Below are 22,962 nucleotides of genomic sequence, written 5' to 3'. Positions count from 1 at the left end.
CTTCCCCTTACTCCGCCACCCCTCCAAGGCAGCTTCAGCCCCTTATCATAATGATTGGGGCTCTCCAACGAAAGAGCACGGACCATAGCCACAGAGAGTCGTGATCTACGGTCCGTCAGCAAAGAGGCTCCGCCTTCCCAGGAAATTGCTTTTGATATGCCAGATCTGTTCCTAATAAATCAATTGGAGAGAGAACGTCTCGGAGTGATTGATATCATGGATACTTTCTGGATGCTTGACATATATATTACATTAAGTGTATATAAATAATATTCAACCATTGTCACTCATTAGACTTGCTTGCTTTTTCAAATGTTTTGGCCACAGAAAGGGAGTGGAAGGCATAAAATATGACTCTTTTTCTTTGTAAAAGTAAAATAGCAAGTATTTCCTGTCAATGGCAGGCAGTAAAAAGATAAAAATAACCCACAGGATGCACCTGAAAGCAAAAAGGAGAAGAAAGAGAAAGAACCAAGCACCTCTGCATAAACATATGGAACCAGAACGTAGCTAGCTATGTACTTGGAAGTGCATAGTTACCCAGATCACACGATTAAGATAGGGATGAGTTGTTGTAGTGTGGGCTGTGATCTTTGAAAAGCAGTAAACATAACTGACAAAGAGAAGCCTTGTTTCCTGTCTCTTTCACAGCAGTTCTTTTATTTATTTTGTAACTGAGCAATTATTTTGTTTACTTGAGAGTATGTACATATTTGCAAAGATGTGCGCAGTCAACTCACTAATGAAATTATACCTTTGAATAGCACTCAAAAAAAAAAATCAGTTAATTTTTATGACCAATAAACTGAAATTTGTGGATCAAGAGAAGCCTGGAGAACTCGTGTTCCTATCTGTGGAATTTATTTCAATGTATTCTATTTTTTTTTTGCAAATGTTTAGAATGCTGTTTAGCTATCTGAAGGCTTAATGCAAGTAATACTCCTGATTCTCTCTTGAAATCAATCAGGAATTACATTCCCAAAGTAATTTCCCATTGCACATTAGTGGGATCAATATGTCTATGAAGACTCAATCTTCATAGATTAATACCATTTTATAAAGCCTTAGTAAGACTACACCTAGAGTACTGCATACAGTTTTGGTCGCCACATGATAAAAAAAGATGTTGAGACTCTAGAAAAAGTACAGAGAAGAGCAACCAAGATGATTAGGGGACTGGAGACTAAAACATATGAAGAACGGTTACAGGAATTGGGCATGGCTAGTCTAGTGAAGAGAAGGACCAGGGGAGACATGATAGCAGTCTTCCAATATTAATGAGGGGCTGCCACAGAGAGGAGAGGGGTCAAGCTATTTTCCAAGGCACCTGAAGGCCAGACAAGGAATAATGGATGGAAACTGAACAACGAGAGATTCAACCGGGTAATAAGGAGGGATTTTCTGACAGTGAGAACAATCAACCAATGGAACAGAAGTTGCCTTCAGAAGTTGTGGGAGCTTCATCAATGGAGGCTTTCATGAAGAGACTGGACAGCCATATGTCCGAAATGGTGTAGGGCAGTGGTGGCTAACGCTCGTGTGCCAGTATGCAGAAGGCAATGTGCGCTGGGCCCCCACGCCCCCTGTGCATGCGTGCATGATTCCCTCCGCTGCCCCCTTCCCTGCACTGTGCATATGCACGCCTCCCAGCTCCCTGGGCCCATTTCGTCACCTCCGATATTTCCAGAAATACAGGAAGTAACAAAATGGGCCTGTTGTTTGGCCTCCAAAGGCTGCAGAGGCTTCCCTCAAGCCTCTGGGAGGCTGAAAAAGGCCCGAAAATCACCTGGGAGGCACATGCACAGTGAGGTAAGTTTTCCTGGGCTTGCGTGCCCACACAAATGGCTCTGCATGCCACTTGTGGCACCCATGCCCTAGGTTCGCCATCATGGGTGTACGGTCTCCTGTTTGGGTTGGACTAGATGACCTACAAGCTACCTTCCAACTCTGAATCCCGGTCAAAGGTGTCTAAAGGTTGAAACATGGTAACTGATCAAACTTTGTTAATCTGAGACATTTCACTGCTCATCCAAGCAACTCCATCAGTCATAGCAAAATTAGTTAGACAGAGAATTTTGCTCTGACTGATAGAGTTGCTTGGATAGGATAAGCAACAGGGCATCTCAAATTAACAACGTTTGGTCCAGTTCAGTGGTGGTATTCGACTGATTTGGCCCAGTTCTGCTGAGTCAGTCGTGGCAATGAGCAGCAGAGACCGAACCAGTTCTCTCTACTGTTCTGCTGTTGGGCCCACCCCCCCACCTGGGGTCCTATACTCACCATTATCCAGGGATGGGATTCAAATATTTTAGCAACCGGTTCTGTGGGCGGGGCTTAGTTGGTGGGCATGGCTTGGTGGTCATGGCTTGGTGGTCATGTTATTGGCTGGGCGTGGCCAGCTCAATATCACTCACATCGAGGCACGCATCTCCTAGCCTGGCCTCTCGTGACTGTGGGAATGCTGCAACAGTCGTAAGTGTGAAAAATGATCATAAGTCACTTTTTTTCAGTGCCATTGTAACTTTGAATGGTCACTCCACACAAGCAAAGTACCAGCAAAGGAGGGGAAAAGAAACTCCAGAGAAGTTCCTGAGACAGGAAGTCTAGTCCTGCCAAGAATGTAATTGGGGTTAACGGAGAGGCAGTTTCTGTAAGCAACACCAGAATGTTTCCTTCCTGCCTTCCTTACAGGATTAGGCCAGTAATGTCTTCTAACAACCAGTTCTCTGAACTGCTTAGAATGTTAACAACCGGTTCTAGCGAATAGGTAGAATCCCACCCCTGCCTTTATCCTCTGTTTTTGAAGCACAGTTGCTTTGCGCGGCACAGCAGAGTGCTGCGCGGCAGCTGCTGAAGCGACAGGGAGAGTGCAAGCTTGCAGGAGGTGAGTTGGGATGCCTCTGCACCTGCACAAAGCGCGCTCATGTGTGCACTCGTGCAAAGCACGCTCACCAAGCCATGATCACCGAACTGGTGGTAGAACATTTTGAATCCCACCACTGGTCCAGTTGCCATTAATCAAACTTTAGTGGGATCAGCAAAAAGTGTTAGAACTTCCAAGAAAAACTATCAAGGGATGCGATAAAGCAAAATAAAGCACGTTGAGCCATTGCCCTCCTTAGGCAGGTCTGGGAAAAAAGAAATGCACATCTCTTTGGGTGTGTATAGCTTAGCATTTGCTCATCCCCACCCAATTTGAGATTCTTGACTGGAAATGATGAGTGTCAGGCTAAAGTCATAAGAAAAATTTAAACAAAACAGATCATCTGATGGCTTAGCTATGTGAAGCCCATCCTTGCGATTTGTAAAACACAGTGCTACATATCCCACCTTTTCTCCTCATGAGGAATTCTAGATTGTCACTGAATGTTTCTGAAGACCACAGAGTTCACTTAGATGTGTCATCTACCGCTGCTTTGACTCTGCAACTTCCCATTAAATGGTGCCATAAAACAGATTAGGAAACACTGATGTATCATGTTGTGCAAACCCAACCAACTACTGCGCCATCAGCCAACCAAAACTAAGCCAATTTTTCTCTAGTGTGATGTGTGAGCCCACCCTTATGTTACAGGATATCAGGAATGCAGTCTGGACCACAAGGACTTAGGGCAGTGGTCGCCAACCACTGGTCCAGGGACCACTGGTGGTCTATGAGAAAATTTTGGTGGTCTGCAGAGAAATGTCACTCCTAAAGCAATTAATCCAGGCTGCGTGGGAACATAAGGCTGTGCCATTCATATGGCCCGGGGGACCACAAGGCTTGCATTGCTCGCATTGTGAACAACATGAGGTAGTGAGGGGAGGGGGGAAAATGTGGAGGGGGAGAAATTGCTCCACGCGCCCCATGCGCCTCACCTGGCCACGGGGCTGCTCCTTTCCGCCTATTTCTTCTTCTGCTTTTGACTGCACACAAGGAAAGTCACAAAAGTCTTTCTTTCTCTCCCGCAAACTCCACCAGAAATGAGTCTTTGGGACCCTGCAAGGCCTCCTGTTCCAAGAGGCTGTGCCAGCAAAGACTCCTTTCCGGCAGAGTTTGGGGGAGAGAAAGAAAGATTTCTGCTGCTTCTGCTGCTTTCCTTGCATGAAGTCAAAAGTCCCCCCCTCTCTCTCTCATCCTGAAAACGGAGCTGGAGATGATATCCTGCGATTCCAAATAAAGAATGATTGATAGGTAGGATAATAGTGTGTGGAATTTTCCTGCAGACTTTTTTGGGGATTTTTTCCAGGGGCTCTGGTCTGCGGGATTTAAAATTATGAGTTGGTGGTCCCTGTGGTCAAAAGGTTGGTGACCCCTGGCTTAGGGCAACTCTTGTAAATCCTCCAATCCTTCACCCGACTTGAAGTCCAGCTAATTTTATTCCTTCATCGAAGCAGCGCTTTCTTTGCTTAACAAACGACTTCTGAAGGACAAGTTCTTATAGGTTGGTAACCGATCGTGGAATTCCGACGTCACAAAAAAGTACAAGAAGGGATCCAAGCAGCAGTTGAAGCTGGCAAGGCTTAAGAAAAGGGGGTGCAGGTACAAGATGCCTTGTTTTACAGCGCAGCTCTTCACCACATCCTCTTTTACCAACATGAAGAAGAAAAACATGAGGTGGTAGGGGGCAAAGCACACAAAAAACACGACGGCACACATGGACACCATCTTCAGCGCCTTCCGTTTCTCGCAGGTGTTTTGCAAAGGCATTTGGTTTTCCTGCAGGGAAGCTCTGGTCTTGGAAGTGCAGTAGACAATGATGGCCAGAGGGAAGAGGAACCCAACCAGTTCGGCCGCCACCAGCATTCCGATCAAAGCCTCCTTCTTCTCGAACTTTTCAATGTTGAGATCGGAGAAGCAAGCTTCGGAATCCGGGGTCTTTCTCAGCAATGGGAAGGTCAGGCAAGCCACACCAGCCACCAGCCAGACGGCTGCCGAGATGGCGACATCGTAGCCCTTCTTCCAGTTTTTGGCCTTGAAGGGATGGAGCAGGAAGAGGTACCTTTGCATGCTGATGCAGGTGAGGAAGCAAATACTGGCGTACATGTTCAGGTACTTCAAGTAGAAGCAAAGCTGGCAGAGGAAGAGTCCGAAGGGCCACCTGTAGTTGACGTAGTAATATATCCGCAGAGGCAAAGAGAGAACATGAATGAAGTCCGCGGTGGCCAGGTTTAGCAGGAAGATGATGGTTTTATTTTGCTTTCGGATGAAGAGGCAGAGCATCCACAGGGCGATGCTGTTGGTTAGGAGGCCTGGGATGAAAATGAGGGTGTAGGTGGCAGCATAAAAGGCATGTTGGAAATCTTTCCCGGGTTCTGAGCAATTCGTTCCCGGGCTTGCCGGCATTTTGGTTCCATTGAAGGGGAGAGGACTTGTGAACATCTCACCTTTGGAGGGATTCTGGACACTGTAAGGAAAAAATAGCACATTTATAAAGCAATGGGAGTAGCACTTAAGACTTATACGGTGGTGGCATTCAATTTTTTTTACTGCTGGTTCTGTGGGCCTGGCTTGGTGGGCATGGTTTTGTGGGCCTGGCTTGGTGGGCGTGCCAGGGGAAGGATACTGCAAAATCTCCATTCCCTCCCCACCCCACTAACCTGCTTTCCAGCTCCGTTCTCCTGTGCAGGGAAACAGAAGAACACCCAGCCGATCAACTGGGACTCAATGGGAGGCAGAGAAGAGGTGGGTTGGTGCGGCCAGTCAGAGGTGGGATTTGCCGGTTCTCCGAACTACTCAAAATTTCCACTACCGGTTCTGTTGGAACAGGCTGAATACCACCTCTGGACTTATATACCACCCCATAGTCCTTTACAGGACTCTCTCGGTGGTTGACAATGTCAGCATCTTGCCCCCATATAATCTGGATCCTCATTTCACCAACCTCAGAAGGACAGAAGGCTGAGTCAATCTTGAGCCCTGTCAGGATCGAACTTTAGACTGTGGGCAGAGTTTGCCTGCAATACTTCACTTTAACCACTGCACCACCAGGGCTCCTAATAGCACTAGTCATAGCACTTAGACCTGTATACTGCTTCATAATGTATACAAGCACTCGCTAAGCATTTTACAGAGTCAGCAATTTCCTCCAACAATCTGGGTTCTCATTTTACTGACCTCAGAAGTATAGAAGGCTAAGTCAACCTTGAGCCAGTTAGGATTGAACTCCTGGCTGTGGGCAGAGTTAGCCTACAATCCTGCACCACCGGGGCTCGTAATGCTAATTAAAGGAGAATATCTATAGCTCAGGGTTGAAATGAGGGGTCCTTGGTGCTCCCTGAGCTTTCCCTGAGTAGCACTGATTGTCAGGGTTCTGGCAGTTACCCCCCATTTAAATCATGAGTCTCGAGCCAAACTTCCAAAACTTCAAAAGGATTTATCGGGAGTTAACATGTCAGCACTACCTGGGTGTCGCTGACTCTGAGACACATCATTCACTGTCACCCTTGACCCTGTTTTTCCCCCACCTGTCTGGGTGTATCATAATTCATATTATTAAATGAGACACATCCATAGCCAAGAGTCATCCATCATGTTCTCCAGTTAGATTTTTGCACGGTCAAAACTTCAGTTACAATCTCTGAAAAACTATGCATGGAATGCACTTTCAGTTTCAAGCTGTTGCACTCCTCTTTCAAACCCCCTTTCCCCCACTTCCCTTTCTGTCGGCAACTATAAAACAGCCATAGAAATGTTTTATGAGTTGACACTGATGATGTTATATCTGCAAGAAAAACAACCAGGTTCAAAGGCCACCCTTCAGAGGGCACATTGTTTTGTAATGTTATATTGCAAAGTGTTTTTTGACACGGCATTGTGTTTGAGTAACCCAATTGCAGCTTTCCTCTCTTTTTATTGGAGGACCCAAAACTGTTAAGAAGAGAAGGAAAAAGGGAAAGAACAGCAGCAAATGTCTTAGTTTTTGGCTTCTTTTCAAATTTAGAAAGAAGGACGTTTAGGTGAGGGGAAAATGGGGAAGGGGGAAAAAGAAGGAAGACAGGTGTAGGTATATATATATATATGTATATATATATATATATATATATATATATATATATATATATATATATATATATATATATATAGAGAGAGAGAGAGAGAGAGAGAGAGAGAGAGAGAGAGAGAGAGAGAGAGAGAGAAAGATATTGACTTCCAACTTTTTTGATGCAGTAAAGAACAAAATAAAATTCCAAGCTTAACATTTTACTTTACTAGGTCAATAAATACTAGCCATTTCTGTGTCTAATCGGAAACCACTTTTGGACTTTATGCTTGGGGTGGGAAAAAAATGAAACTTTGATTTTGGATTTTGCTAATTGGATGGGTTTGTTGTTATAGAAATGGCTAGTATATATTACTATGTAAAGGTTAAAAAAGCCAAGGTTGTATGTTATTGCCGTATTCTATTGCATCGAAAGGAATAGGAAATTAATACTTTTCTTTTTCTTCTCCTCTTTAACCTATATTGTACTTTTTCATCTTCCTCTTTTCCCACTGATTTTTGTTTTTGTTGTATTTCTGTGCTTTATATTTTGATAACCTAACAAAATACTGCCTAAGCAGCGGGTTCGACTAGAAGACCTCCAAAGTCCCTTCCAGCTCTGTGATTCTACATTCTATTCTATACTTGAATTTTTTAAAAAAAACAAATACTAGTCATTTCTATGACAACAATCTCTATGAATCAGCAAAACCCAGCATCAAGAATTCATTTCTTTTCTATCTCCAGTACAAAATCTTCATGGGATTTGCAAGCAAAAAGAATTTCTTGCAGAGCTTAATTGCACGAAAAGTTCCTGCAGGTTGTGGTTTTTATTTTCTCCTTCTCGAAATTTGGAATTGTCGTTGACAATTTCATGAATATTTTTAAACTCTCAAGATGTCATGTAAGTGAAGCGGGCATCTTTGGGCACTGGTTTTTATTACAATTTTTCCGTTTCTGCACACTAGCCACCTACCCTATTAGCCTAACCTATGGAAAGCATACTTTCTTGAAAAACCCTGGTAATTTTAATAAAGTTCTTTCAAAAAGAAAGAGCTTGAGAATGGTGGAGCCATTTTGCCCAGCCTGTAAATTATTGTAACTCTCCTTCCACCTAACTGTTTGTTCATGCAGTTCTTAAATTGCTCTTGCATACCATTCATGAGTTTCCTGTTTACCATCTTTGCAAATTAATTCTTATGAAGGCAGCAGCTTCAACTTCATCATTCAGGCGGGAAGTCAATAAAAATCAAATTTCCATCTTCTGCTTTACATAATGATCCCTCTGGGGAAAATGATTCTTACTGCACATTGGTGAAAGAGCTTCTGTGATTTCTATCTCCCTGGAGCATTAAATTATAATGAATACACTCAAGATTGTCATTGACCACAAATGTATTCTGCTTGAGTTTCTTTTTAAGCTGGCTCTAACGGATAGCTGGCTGAATGCAAGCTCTATTATACAGCTAAGAGCTTAATCGAAGAGAATACTTGTAGCTCAGGAAACGTGATGTTCTCTGAGCTTGGTTATTTGCTTGCAGACATTTTATTACCAACTAGGTAACAGCATCAATGCTGGAAGAGAATGGAGTCTGCAAGGAGGAGGAGGAGGAGAGAATGCCGACAATGGCTGTGTGGTCTTGGTGCTCTCTGAGTTTGGTTGTTTTCTTGCAGATATTTCATTACCCAACTAGGTATCATCATCAGTGCTAGAAGGTAGTGGGCTTGCTTTCTCTTTGTATACTAGTGGCTTTCCCTGTTGTTGGTGGCAGTATTCTTAGTGGCTTCTTGATTTGGCTATTATTTACTGTTAGCTTGTTTGTCTGCAATGGTAGTTCCTTGATTGAGGTATTGTTTGTTGCTTGTTTGTTGGTTTTGTGTTAATCTGGGACTATTTCTCCTTGAGCAGCATGCAGGCAGCGGTGGCCTTATCTCACAAACAACCTACAGAGATTTTTTCATAAGATGTGACTTACAGGCAGGACATGCACCCAAAGGATGCTTGGTTTCCAGAACAGGAACAAACAAGAAACTGAAGTTGCACCTTAATTTCAAAAACTCTCTTTAGACCAGTTCATGCCTTATAAGGAAGGACATTAGAGCAATGATGCGATGTGTGTGTGTAACTTTTTTAGTTTTATTTCGCACATTGTCAGGCAACTACATTAACATGAACCCAAGATACATATAGTGAAGAAAAATAAAAAGTATATAAAAGGTCTACTACAACCTAAACAAAGAGAGGGGTACTATACATATAAACGTTACCATATTTAAAGAGCGTACTGAATTATAATCTATTGCTATTAGGTTAAAAAGACAGTTTGTAATATGATGGCTAGAAATTGGGAGAAGGTGAATTCTAGTCCTTCGTTAGAAACAAAGCCTTGAGCCAGTCACTTTCTCTCAGCCCCAAGAAGGAGATAATTGGAAACATCAAGGGGTCAGCTTCAAAATTTTTAGCAAAGGGTTCTCTGCCAGGTTGCTGGGTGAGCGTGGCCATGATGGGCATGGCCTAGCCAGCCTCCTGCACCATGGTGCAGGGGGGCATTTTCACCCTCCCTGTGCTACAGAGCAGGGGTCTCCAACCTTTTGGACCTCAAGGACCACCAAGCTCATAATTTAGATCCCAGGGACCACTAACCGATTCTGTGGGTGTGGCCTAATTTGTGGGTATGGCTTGGTGGTCATGTGACTGGCTAGGCATGGGTTGTATGTAAATATTATAAATATTTATATAAATATTGTTTTTTTTTATAAAACAGAGCAACTTTTACCCAAAATCAGGAAAATAGGCAGATTGAGTTCCTCACAGAATCACAGATTCATTCAGAGATCTATCTGCTATTGGCTAGCTCAGTCCGTCACATAAAATTTGCTTGCAAGCAAACTCACAAAATTAACTCACAACACACCATGCATGTAAATATTGAATTTTTTATTTTAAAAAAGAGCAACTTTTACCCCAAATCAGGCAAAGCAGGCAGATTGAGTTGCTCACAGAATCATTTAGTGATCTATCTATCTGCCATCGGCTAGCTCAATCTCTCAAATTTACTTGCTGTGAATCTGCACTGAATTTGCTTGCAAGCAAAGCCTTCAGTCCTAAGGGAGGTTCGGCTGTGCTGTGCTGAAGATCTAAAGACTAGCTAGAAAGCAAGAAATCCAACCATTTCCTGCTTCCTAGCTAATCTAAGTCTCCCAGAAAAGCAGAACAGATGATGGTCGGAAAAAGGAAAAATAGCAATTTAGCAGGCAAGTTTACCAGGTAAGGAGTGAGTGAGGAGGATTCCCGCTGGCCATGTGGGCGGTGCAGCCTTATGTTTCTGCACAGCCTGGATTAATTGCTTTGTGGGGGTGCTCTGGGGGTGAGATTTCTCTGCGGCACACCAAAATTTTCTCATGGCCCACGAATGTGCCGCGGCCCACCGGTTGGTGACCGCTGCTTTAGAAAACCTCTCTAGTATTTGGGAGAATAATTTTAATATATATAAGCCAGCCTAACAGGAGTCAAATACCATCTATGTTTAATTTTCCACTTCACTTCTTGTACTGAAACTGAAGTGAAGAAGTGAATCTGGTTTCTGTAAGCGCTGCCATTTTTTTTCTCCTGTACCAAGATCAATACCCCAAGCTTCCATCTGATAACTCTCCTATTTTAAATTACAATAATAATCCATAAACTTTTGAAATTCCTTTTGGGTGGTCTGAATAAGGAAGTATTCTCAAAATTTGTATAAGGCTTTATTGCCAACATTCTAATATTTCTATTGCCCAGAATTCAATTCAGTTCAGTTCAATTTATTATAGACATGGACCAGAGACCAGAACAAATAAAAACACTCGATAAATACACAATTAAAAATTCTAGAGTGAAATAATAAATAGCAATAAAATCTATGATAAAATCCAGTCTGTCAATTATACATGGTCTAACTATACTAAAATTACAGCCCATAAATTGCGTGGCCCATAGTTGATTTATTACTAAAAGGAAAAGGAATAAGCAGTGCAAAGAGTTTGCCACATTTGCTGTATTAAACAGCTATGGCAGGTTTGACGTGTGTTTCCCCAGTGTTTCCCCAGAAGAATCCCCAGTGCGATTGTAAAAAGAAACATTGAAGAAGTATGTGATGCCCAGTCTCCACCTCTGCCAAGAATACTATTATCTATCTTACCCTGAAATTAGACCCTGTGTTTTGTTTTATATTTTTTGATATGGTCATAAGACCAATCAGTTAATAAACTATCTATGTAGCTATTATACCCAGAAGAGATTTGAGCTGATATTGGAAAGGCTACCATAGCGTATCACCTCTTTGTTGTGGTATCTGGTCTTTATTGAGAGGCTCTGTGGCTATACAAATCTTTTAATCTATACAAATCCTGTGCTTCTTAGAGAGTTCATGTTAGTCAAAAGTGCATGTAACTTTTGCAGGTCGCTGATTTGCAATACAGCAAGATCTGAATGCAGCTTTTGGACAAAACCAATTTTGTGCCACATGCGATACGCCTTCTTTCGGTGGCCTGATAAATAAGTTTTCCTTATTTATGCAATTGAAATGCAAAGCACAATCCTGGTGAGCATCCATTCCAAAAAAAAAAAAAACAACCCTGGACTTCTTGATGCACCGGTTCTTCTCAAGAAGTGGGGACCGCTGTGGGTGGTGGCTGTATCTTTGCCCAAGTGTATCTTGTGTGCCAATGGCACCCATTCCTGGACTGGCAGGCCCTGCTCACAGTCAACCCTTGCCCATTTCCTAGTGGGATTATTACAATCTGCACTATATGGGGCTAGAAGTGGTCCAGAATGCGGTAGCTCATGCAGTGATGAGTGCCCCTTGGTTTGTCCATATTACACCGTTGTTGCATGAGCTGCACCGGCTCCTAATTTATTTCTGGGTGGAATTCAAGTCGTTAATAATCTTTAAAGACCTATACCAGTGTTTCTCAGCCTTGGCAGTTTGAAGGTGTGCAGATGGACTTCAACTCCCAGAATTCCCCATTCTGGGAGTTGAAGTCCACTTTTCTTCAAACTGCCAAGAAACACTGCCCTACATGGTTCAGGATCAGCTTATTTGGAGGACTGCTTCTCCCAGCTAAGATGGACATGCTCCAGGTCTCTTTCCTTAAGTGTTGTCAGTTGGACTTCAGAAACAGGCCTTTTCTATTAAAACAAACAAACAAACAAACCTCCCCTGTTCCACTGGACTCTAGAAACCAGATTCTCTCTTCTATATTTTTATCCTTTTGTATCTCAGTCAAACAGCAGTTTCGCTCATTGTGTTTCTCCAGTGATAATCTCCCCAAATTTTCAGGAGAGGCATAAACTGGTATATTTGCTCACTTCCAACTTTCCCAAGCACAGTCATTAGGTAGAGACCAACTTGATCGTATGAAAACAAGATCTTTATTACATTTTTTTTTTGCCTAACTAAAGAGGAACATTCTTTCAAGACTGCAGATGGGGAGGGATTAAAATCTACCCTGTCTGGAATTCCACACTTCAAATTCTGAAAATCTTACCTCATCTGGAGTATCAGCAAAAGCGAAGGGTGTAGAAAAAGTAACCTTTGGATAGCAAATACTTGCTTGGTTCTCTTTTGGAGAGTGACTCAGAGAGGAAAAGAAAGACCGTTGATTGGATCTTGTTATTGCAACTGTCTGAACAAGGTTCTCTTTGCAGGAAGTTAAGAAGAAGAAAATTTTGCATTTACTGTGGTTACAGAAATAAGGCTTATAGGCAAGAATTCTGTCACACAATGAAGTGTTGCGGTGTTTGAAAAGATACAAAGCCTGAATGGACACCTGGTTATAGTCGTTTTTGTAACCACAAGATACAGCAATCTGAGCTGAGAAGGCTTTGCCAAACAATAGATCTTCTGCTGGTGGCAGAAGTTCACTCAGGAAATCAGGCAGAGACAATGTAATATTTAACATGTAGATAGAACTTTTTTTTTTTTTCAATAACTTTCAGGAAGAAAAGTGTTTGGGGCAAAAGAAACAAGTCCTCTCTGAACTTTGGAACTGTTTTGGAAAACTAGACTTGGATGTCTAAATCAATTTGAACTGATGCTTCAAACACCTTCAATTCAGGCAGATTTGAGGTATGAAACCATCTAAATAAATTTGGACATGTTCCGTTCCAAGTGATACTTCCACAAGATTGTAACTCATGAAATATTACCACCAGCACAAAAAATAATTCTTGATACCAGCTACTAAGGAAGATGGATCTGCCTAAATCTAAGGAATCTCCACAAATTTTGTTCAGAATTGATTTAGTTCAGATTTCTTCAGATCCTCATCTAGAGAGTGTCAGAGTGTCTCCAACTTCTGTTTAGGACTGTCTAGAAGTTTCCATCCAGTCATATCAGCACTTTCAGGTTGTCCAGAACAGGAAACTGACTCCACAAGAAGACTAACAGAATAACAGAGTTGGAAGGGACCTTGGAAGTCTTCTAGTCCAACCCATGTTCAACAGGAGATACCATACCACATGGCTGTCCAAAATCTTCTTAAAAGCTCCCCTAGATGGAGCACCCATAACTCCTGAAGGCAAGCCGTTCCACTGATTAATTATTTTCACTGTCAGGAAATTTCTCCATTTTTTTCTTGGTTGCTTCTCTCTCCTTGGTGAGTTTCCACCCATCGCTTCTAGTTCTGCCTTCAAGTGCTTTGGAGAATAGCTTGACTCCCTCTTCTTTGTGGCAGCCCCATAGATATTAGAACAGCGCTGTCATATCACCCCTAGTCCTTCATTTCATTCAACTAAAATACCCCATTCCTGCAACCCTTCTTCATATGTTTTAGCCTCCAAGGCTTGATTAAGATCTGTTGTATAAACAGGTTCCTGGAAATTTGATTGTACTCTTCCTCCTTCTCATTTATACCTCACTGAGTTAGGGAAGAGTCACTTTGAGTCTCTTCCTAGCACTATTTCTTTTCCCGGGTCTCAAGCCACGTCTCTGCTCCCACTTTTTTGTGTGTGGGGTGAGAGGAGTAATGGCTTCTGAGTATTTCTCGTCTCATGGCCCTCTACAGGTAAATCTGAGAATATAAGCTTGTGAATATTTCTGGAAAGCTGTCTGCAACAACAGGAAGTTTTGACCAAGAGTTACATAATGCATATGTGGTTGTCTCTTCATCGATTCAAAACAGCATATTAAGTCACATTACAGCATGGCTGTTTTTGTATGAAGTTCCTGGAATGAATCCAATATGAATAAATACCAAATTCAGTTTCATTTTTGACCTGGAAATCAGATTAACAAGCAATTGTAGGACTCTTGCTGTGTGGTAGAGGCAGATAGGTCGATGAAATATTGCAGCAACAAACAATAACTCCACATTTTATTGTTATTCATCGTAATAATAATGACTCCGTTTCATATTGTTCCCGAGATTGTTATGTGGAGATATCCAGCGCTAGAGGGGTCTTTTGGGAAAGTGAGGGTCATCATCCCTTGTGTGAAAAAGTTATTTCAGTAGATTAAATGCAGGGATTACCAAATGTTTGATACATCACATTCCCTTTTTAAAACGTTTTTAGATGCCTGCAATGTCCTATCCAGGGGTGGGATTCTACGGGTTTGGATCGGTTCGGGTGAATCGGATGTTAAGTTGTCATCTGATTCACCGAACTGGTTTTTCACCCAACCGGCTGGCCCTGCCCATCCCACCCCTCCCAGAAGTGTCCACGTGATGCAGGTAAGTGCGGGGTCCACGTGGAGCCTCTGAAAGGGGGGAAATGGACCTTCTGGAAGTACCAGAAGTCCAGAAATGGGCCTGTTTCCAGCTTCCGGAGGTCCTCCGGAGCCCAAGGAGGCTGTTTTCACCCTCCCGGAGGCTGGGGGAAACCTCCGGACCCTTGGGAAGGTAAAAAATGGCCCTCCCAGAAGTTCTAGTAGGCCACGCTCACCATGGCCACGCCCACCCAGCAACCAGGTAGCAAACCGGTTGCTGGGATTTTTGTATCCCACCTGTCTCATTACATTCATCAACCATTTTGTACACACTGGGTCTTCACACACGCACACATCAGTCTCTCCCATCAGCCCGTTTCCAAATGAACAACCAAATACACACACACACACACACAGAGTATTTTGTGAGTAAGCTCTTCATAACATTCATTCCCCACAGAGATTAGAATGCCCCCCTCTCTAATACTCTTCCGGGAGGCACTGAAGACCTGGTTCTGCCAGCGGGCCTGGGGTGGGCGGGAGTTGGGGTATGTGTGATTTATTTCTTTATTTCCAGATTTTGTTCTATTGTACTTTATTAAATTATTTGATTCTTTTTGTTAGTTTTTATTGGGTTTTTTTGTTTTAAAAAGTATGATTTTACATTCTGTAAGCCGCCTCGAGTCTCCATGGCGAATAGGCGGCAATATATAAAATCAATAAATAATAAAATAAAATAAAATAAAATAATAAAATAAAATAAAATAAAATAAAATAATAAAATAAATAATAAAATAAAATAAAATAAAAAATAATAAAATAATAAAATAAAATAATAAAATAAAATAATAAAATAAAATAAATAATAAAATAAAATAAAATAATAAAATAAAATAAATAACACATGAGTAGTTTCCTAATCCTGGATGTGAAAGTTGGCAGGAAATTACTTTACCAAACTCACCTAAATTCTTGGTGTCTTCTTATAATGATATTACCTAGTTTGGAATGAAAAGTCTTCAAGGGAAGAATCCAGGAGATTCTCTGTCATCCAGGTCATGGTTGTCCCAAAGAGGCTTTTCCAAAGCCCAACTGGATTTTGTTTTTCTCTTTGTACTTACTATTTCGGCCACAAGATGGTGATCTATACCTTTAACGATTGTTGCATTTTTTCTTTTTTGCTCTCTCTCTCTCTCACACACACACACAAACTCCTCACCCCGAAATCAGATGTCAATCAAGGGGAAAGAACAGAGTACAATCCCTTGTAGAACTTTCAGCTTCAGAAAATTGTTCTTCCTTTACTCTATTTTCTTTGGAAATGGTTTTCGGAGCGAAGCGATTATTTACAGTACTGGGAGATATTTAAAACATTAATGCTCTCTACTCCACCCTGGAAGATTTCTGCCCTTGATTCAGGGGTGGGTTGCTGGGGGTTCTCAGGACTTCCGGAGAGCCCCTAGCTATGATTCTGTGCAGTTTGGAGAACCCCCAAATCCCACTCCCGGCTGGCCCCACCCACCCTGCCCCTCCCCTCCCAGGAGTCTCCACGCGGCCAGTTCTGGATGCAGGTAATTGTAGGGGGCACGTGGAGGGTTGGGGAGGGCGAAAAATGGCCTCCTGGAAGTTTGGGAAGGCTGGAAATGGGCCCGTTTCTGGCTTCCAGAGAGCCTCCGGAGTACGGGGAGGCCTTTTTGCCCTCCCAGAGGCTCGAGGAAAGCCTCCGGAGCCTGGGGAGGGCAAAAATGTCTCCCCCAATGATGCAGGAGGCCAGCTAGGCCATGCCCACCATGGCCACGCCCACCCAGCAACTGGGCAGAGACTCCTTTTTGAAGCCCACCCCCTGCCTGGATTCCAGAGTAATTAAAAACACGAAAGCCTTCAAAATTTGCAAGCTAATGATCCTTTTCTTTCTTTCTTTCTTTCTTTCTTTCTTTCTTTCTTTCTTTCTTTCTTTCTTTCTTTCTTTCTTTCTTTCTTTCTTTCTTTCTTTCATTCTCTGTATGGTCTTCACCATTTCTTTGTTCTTTTTTATGTAGTGCATTAATTTTCTACAGAAAATAAATATAACCAAAGAATGATTAAGGTAGAAAAAATAGGGAAGAGGAAGTGCAAAGGAAGAAAGAAAAACAAAAAGATAAGATAACTTTATTGTCATTTTTTTTTACTGCGAGTGCACTGGCCCACTTTAAAAATGAAATTCTGTTGCCGGCTCTCAAGAGAAAGTGTGTATCTATCCAAACACATACATAACACACATATACACATGCTATATACAGTACATACATAGATATGTCTGTATGTACATATTTACATACATAAATGTGTATGTATATTTGTAAGGTGCAAGTATAAATATATATCTGCACCATACATATAAATATATACTTGCACCATACATATATCTTCATCATCATACTCTTTTAATGACCCCATAATCCCTTGCAAGGTGGAATCTGGGCAGTTGAATGGAGCTAGTCTTTTAATGGCCGGATGCCCTTCCTGTCACCAATGCGGAGTTTTTTCAGCAGTGTGCCCAGAGAGAGAAATTTGTCAGAAATGGTTTAGGCCAGGGTCTTCTGCTTGGACAGGGGGTTGGACTAGAAGACCTACAATGTCCCTCCCAACTCTCTTGATCTGTTAAAACGATTACAGAAATAAAATACATTAACCTTTTGATCATAAATTCAATAATGCCCAGTGTTTCTGATCTCAAACATTTCTTAATCTTGCATTCCAAAATTAGCGGTTAGTCTTTCTGCCAGCTTCTAGAGAAAAAAGGCACAAAGTGATGTTCATGTAGAAACAAATTTAGACAAAGTCTTTCCTTTAGTCAAGGATGAGAATCAATTAGACAATCGGCTAATTAAAATCAGGCACGAGCTGGGAAAAACCCAAATCTTCACTTTGTGACTTGGAGTGCAGACTCCATGCTAAATATTTCTCAAGTGGTTAAGAATTCCATGGAAGGGAACAGGCTACCTGGGTGCCAAACCTTTAATTTCTACCAAACTTGTAGCTATTAAAGTTTAGATACACTAAAAGGAGAATTCCCTTTAAGTGCTGCTGAGGAGAGTTCAGGAGAGGAAGACATCTGTTTCATAGATTTTAAAAACTACTATTGGAAGAAATATCCATCTGGTTCAGTTCCAAGGCGGAGAAAGGCTCTGGAGATAAAATGGAGGCTGGAGGCCGATTGGAAAAACGGTTGAATGATGAAGCAGAACCACATAGGTTTATGCTTCTGGGCAGCTGACCACATGGAGTTGAGAGTGAGGGGTTTTATTACCTTCTCTTGGGCTTTGCACTTGAGCTTCTAATTCCTGTGCAAAAACATGTATTCTATTGGCTGTTGTCAGACTCCCATGGGGCCATGTAGCGGGTCATATTTGTCTGAGCTAAGTTTGATTGAAGTTCGTACTGCTGATGCAACGAAGGGGCCTTGGGCAATTCCTATTGTGGCTGTGGGCTAATCCTATCTTTGTTCAGTCCTTGCTGCAGGGAATTTTTGCCTATGAATAGAACTATCTGATACTGTGCTTCTTTCAATAAGCTCTTTGAGTTAGAGAGCTTAAGTGCTGACATCTGTTGAGGGCGATTAAGAAAGGTGAGGGCTGCTTTCTCCCTCTAAAAAAAGCATGTTTCTCAATTTCTCATCCAGGGAAATATAACATTCTGCCTTTTTAAACATTTCTCAGAATATTTCATTATTCTAGAAGAAAGGTGGGTGCTAACTTTCTACACCTTGGATGTGGTAGAAGGAGATGGACAGGCAGAAATTTGCCCATCTGGTTTCTTAATGAGCATCAGATCAAATTCTCCTCCTCTTTCTCTCTCCTCAGCAAGAAAGAAAGCCCATCTTCAAACAAAACTCCAAAAAGACTTGTTCTATTTGTTCTGGACCTGAGATTCTACAAATAAAATGACCCAATGTTGAACTTATGCCCCAAGTCCAGGATTCCTGACATGGGCTTTTCTCTATCCAATGATTCAATGGGTCCATAGAAGCTCGTGTTTCCCTTTGCATGACTAATCCTTTGCATTTCCAGCAGACTGAAAAACAAACAGACGCAAAGCAAAGGAAGGAAGGAGGTGGCAATTAAGACCCGTCTACCCTGAAGTGACTCCACCGGGGCAGGAAAAGGCTGTCTCTTGTCCCCTATTCACCCATTTTGTTTGAGAGATGTTTCTTTCCCAAACAGGATTTTCTGGCTTCCTTAGCTACGAAGATTTCTGCATCAAGGCCCAAAAATCAAAGACAAATTAGGAAAACACAAATCATTACTAATGCCACTCTATAAAGCCTTAGGAAGACCACACCTGGAATCCTGCATCCAGTTTTGGTCACCAGACTATAAAAAAGATGTTGAGGCTCTAGAAAAAGTGCAGAGAAGAACAACCAGGATGATCAGGGGACTGGAGACTAAAATATATGAAGAAAGGTTGCAGGAACTGGGCCTGGCTGGTCTAGGGAAGAGAAGGACCAGAGGAGACAGGATAGCAGTCTTCCAATATTTGAGGGGCTGCCATAGAGAGGAGGAGGGGGTCAAGCTATTTTCCATAGCACCCAAAGGCCAGACAAGGAATAATGGATGGAAACTGAACAAGGAGAGATTCAACCTGGAAATATGGAGAAACTTTCTGACAGCGAGAACAATCAACCCATGGAACAGTTTTCCCTCGGAAGTTGTGGGAGCGCCATCACTTGAGACCTTCAAGAAGAGATTTGTCAGAAATGGTGTAGTAGAGTCTCCTGCTTGGGTGTGTGTGTGGGGGCGGGTTGGACTAGCTTCTGCCAATCTAATAGTTCAAAAGCATGTAAAAAATGCAAGTAGAAAAATAGGGACCACTTTGGTGGGAAGGGAACAGTGTTCCGTGCACCTTTGGCGTCTAGTCCTGCCAGCCACATGACCACGGAGATGTCTTCGGACAGTGCTGGCTCTTTGGCTTTGTAACGGAGATGAGCACCGCCCCCTAGAGCTGGAAATGACTAGCACAGATGTGCAAGGGGAACCTTTGTCTTTAGCTGGCTATTAAGTCATTAATTATTGTTTCCTTTCGCCAAATACCTGATAGGTAGGTGGTAAATCAGCACTCCTATTGATTGACAGAATACAGAATGATAGACTTACAAAATAGTAGTCGGTGAGGGGGCCATTTAATGAGGAATTCCAGGCATAGGCACGACAGAGATGTGCCATCATTTGGGGCAATAAGGACAATCTAGGAAGAGTATGTCTCACATCCAGAATTGATGGTTAAAGACCTTGGTAAATATGACTGTGGGGTTTTCTCTGGCTCTGGTTTACTTGCACCATAGTCATCACGATATCGTCTTAATTTACTCTTAAATGCTTGCCATAGTTTACCTGCCATTGGTCTTAGGAAGGCTCATCAGAAAGATATGAAGGAAGGAAAGTAGATTCATGGTAAATCACTTTCCCAAGGTCCTTTCAACCTAGAAACTGTCTTTTTTTTTTTTAGCATCCAGGTTTTTCACAATTTGTCTAAAGTTTTTATATTCTAGATATATATGGCAAGGCCACTGAAAACCTATGCTCCCTAAGTACTAACAAAGGAGAATATTTGTAGCTCAGGGTTGACACGAGGGGTCCTTGGTGCTCTCTGAGCCCGCTTGTTTTCTTGCAGATGTTTCATTATCCCAACTAGGTAACATCAGGGCTGGTTAGGAGTGGAGTTTGCTGTCAGTTTATATTCTGGTGTCTTGTTTGTCAATGTTGGTGGAGTTGGTCTTAGAGTTTCTTTGGCTGGGCTGTTTCCTGTTGGCTCTTTGTCAGTTTCTTGATTGGGGTCTTGTGGAGTTGATTGTTCCTTTGCTTTGCATCTTTTGGCTGCCATAGTAACAGGGGGGAGGAGAGGTGAAATAATTGTGGGAAGTGAGCTGGAGGCTTTGAGAATAAACTGTGTAAGTTTGGGGGGTGGGGAGTTTTTTGTTTATGCTTCTTTGCTGTGCTATGCGCAAGCGCAACTCTTTATTAAAATAGGCCAAGGTCAACAGATGCCTGCATCACCACCTGAAGATGCCCCATATGACATAAATGCAACTTTCATTGGACGGACATTTTGAACTATTGTGGGTGGGAACGCTTCCATCACTTTGTATCCGTGATTTACGCGCCCATTTTCTCAGATTCTTTTGTTGCTACCACTTGACTTTCAGTAAAAGATATCTTTTCCCTAATCAACGGAGTCTAAGTGTTTCTTTCTTGGATTTTAAATGGACATTATTCTGAATCTGAGGAATTGAGCATGAAAATTAACCTTGGAGTTAATCTATCTATGCTGATCTGGGTGCTGCCCAAACAGGGAACCAATAGAGCCTGGCACCTCTCCACCATCAATCAGCACCCAGGTCACCATAGATTAACTCCAAGGTTAACATCAGGCCAACAATCAAGTAGACAAGACCCCAACCAATCAAGAAACTGCCAAAGAAGCCAGCAGCAAACAGCCCCACCAAAGAACCACTAAGATTGACCCCCACCAACACGGACAGAGCAAGACACCAGAATATAAACTGAGAGCAAATCCCACTTCCTACTAGCACTGATGATGTTACCTACTTTGGTAATGAAATGTCTGCAAGAAAACAAGCAAGCTCAGAGAGCACCAAGGACCACTCAGAACGTTCAGCAATTATTATACAAGGGTAGCTTCAAAGTGATGTTACACTTTTAAGAGAGATCAAGTTTAATCCAAGGATATGGCAGTTTCTTGAATGGGGGTATTGCAAGTAGAATTGGGTCCTTTCATCTGGGATGTTAGATGGCCAGTCGCTCAATTCATCTTGCAGTCTTCAAGAAATGGCTGTAAATGACCTTCTTTAGAAGCATCTTCATGAACAATTAACATGTCTTCTTTTCATCACAAAAGCTCTTTTTTAGATTGTGTGTCTATAACTTTGTGTGTCAACAGATGGCAGCACCAGACAATTTTGTCAGAAGCCAAGTCGGATTGGAACTGGTTAGAAAATTAATAAGGAAGTTCAGAAGTTGGAAAGTTGAAAAACCATTCTATTATGAAGGCAATGGGAAAGCACTTCCAAATGTTTGCCAAGAAAATGACATATCTCCATGCAGTCACCCCCCAAAAAAGAAAAGATATGTTGGAAAAACTCAATGGCAATACAATTTTTCTATTTTTTACTGATGCCAGAATTGCAAATGCCAAGAAAGTTAAGGTCTCCACTGACAATCTCGAGTTGAAATACACCTTTCAGCACATTTCCCTAATTTTATTCCTTCTAATTGTGTTGGGACTACAGTTTCTGGAGGACATCAAGCTGGAGAAGGTTGATTTAGAAGAGGATCCAAAGTTTGCAGGATATGATGTTGTAACAAGCGGTAGCTAGCATGGATCCGTATGTATAAGCAACACTCATCAGATGGAAAGAGAATGGGCAATAAAAAATCGCACCTTCAAGATGGGTGAAAACTTCGAGTCCTGTTCTTTCTTTTTCAATAACCCTGAAACTTGGGATACATTAAAAAAAAAAACTTCAGCGGAAATTCTGCTGAAAACCACACTGAGTGAAAGAAGCAGCGGCCAATCTGAACTACATTTCCAGATGGTTTGCTGGATGAAGATCAAAGCTACCATCTGACGGTTATGGTCTCATGATTCTAGAGATTAATTAGAAATTGCTACAATGCTAAGAACGACTTCAAATAAAAATAAGAGAGGATTCTGGGATCTTCTGGTGTGAGGTTGACGATAGTTTGCAAAAGAAAGAAATGTTGGCAGGGAGGGGTAGAAGGAAGCTATGAACTGCTCGGTAAGACAAACACAGGATTGTCAGAAAATGTTAAGCCACACAAACCCAGGAAAGTGTTCTTCCACTCCATTTATGAATGTGTGAAGCTGTTGTTTTTGGAAACAACAAGCAGAACAATTTCAGTCTTTTTCTAAACAGGTACTGATCACACCTCCACCTCGTTTTTCAAGGATTTGAAATGTTCACTTGTTTCACTTGTTCATTGTTAAAATTAGAATACTATGGCAATAGTAAGAGCGCTTAGACTTATATACCACTTTATAGTGCTTTACAGCCCCTTTCTAAGCATTTAGAGTCAGCATGTTGCCCTCAACAATCGGGGTCCTCATTTTACTGAACTTGCAAGGATGGAAGGCTAAGTCAACCTTTTTTTTCCCCAAAAAGTTTTTTATTTTTTTTTATTTTTACGCATCTCCTCACGTGAGCAACGTGATTCCGGATTATAACACTTGTACATAGTCATGTTTTCATTTCAGGCTGAGTCAACCCTGAGCAGGTCAGGATCTAAGTTCTAGCAGTG

At 42.0% G+C, this 22,962-nt stretch overlaps 1 protein-coding gene across 1 annotated transcript; it reads right to left on the bottom strand.

Moving 5' to 3' along the window:
• Window positions 1-288: 288 nt before the first annotated feature.
• On the bottom strand, window positions 289-12,689 carry LOC113437859 (putative P2Y purinoceptor 10). Its single transcript, XM_026703043.2, has 2 exons — window positions 12,489-12,689; window positions 289-5,387 (listed from the first exon to the last, which is right to left on the bottom strand). Exons 1-2 carry the CDS (start codon window positions 12,491-12,493, stop codon window positions 4,358-4,360), a joined length of 1,035 nt encoding a protein of 344 aa, XP_026558828.1. The 5' UTR covers window positions 12,494-12,689; the 3' UTR covers window positions 289-4,357.
• Window positions 12,690-22,962: the final 10,273 nt, after the last annotated feature.

Source organism: Pseudonaja textilis, chromosome 12, assembly GCF_049901715.1.
Source record: "Pseudonaja textilis isolate UNSWEBS1 chromosome 12, rPseTex1.2, whole genome shotgun sequence".
In the NCBI taxonomy this organism is placed as follows: domain Eukaryota; kingdom Metazoa; phylum Chordata; class Lepidosauria; order Squamata; family Elapidae; genus Pseudonaja; species Pseudonaja textilis.
This window is presented reverse-complemented; position numbering and strand designations above follow the sequence as displayed.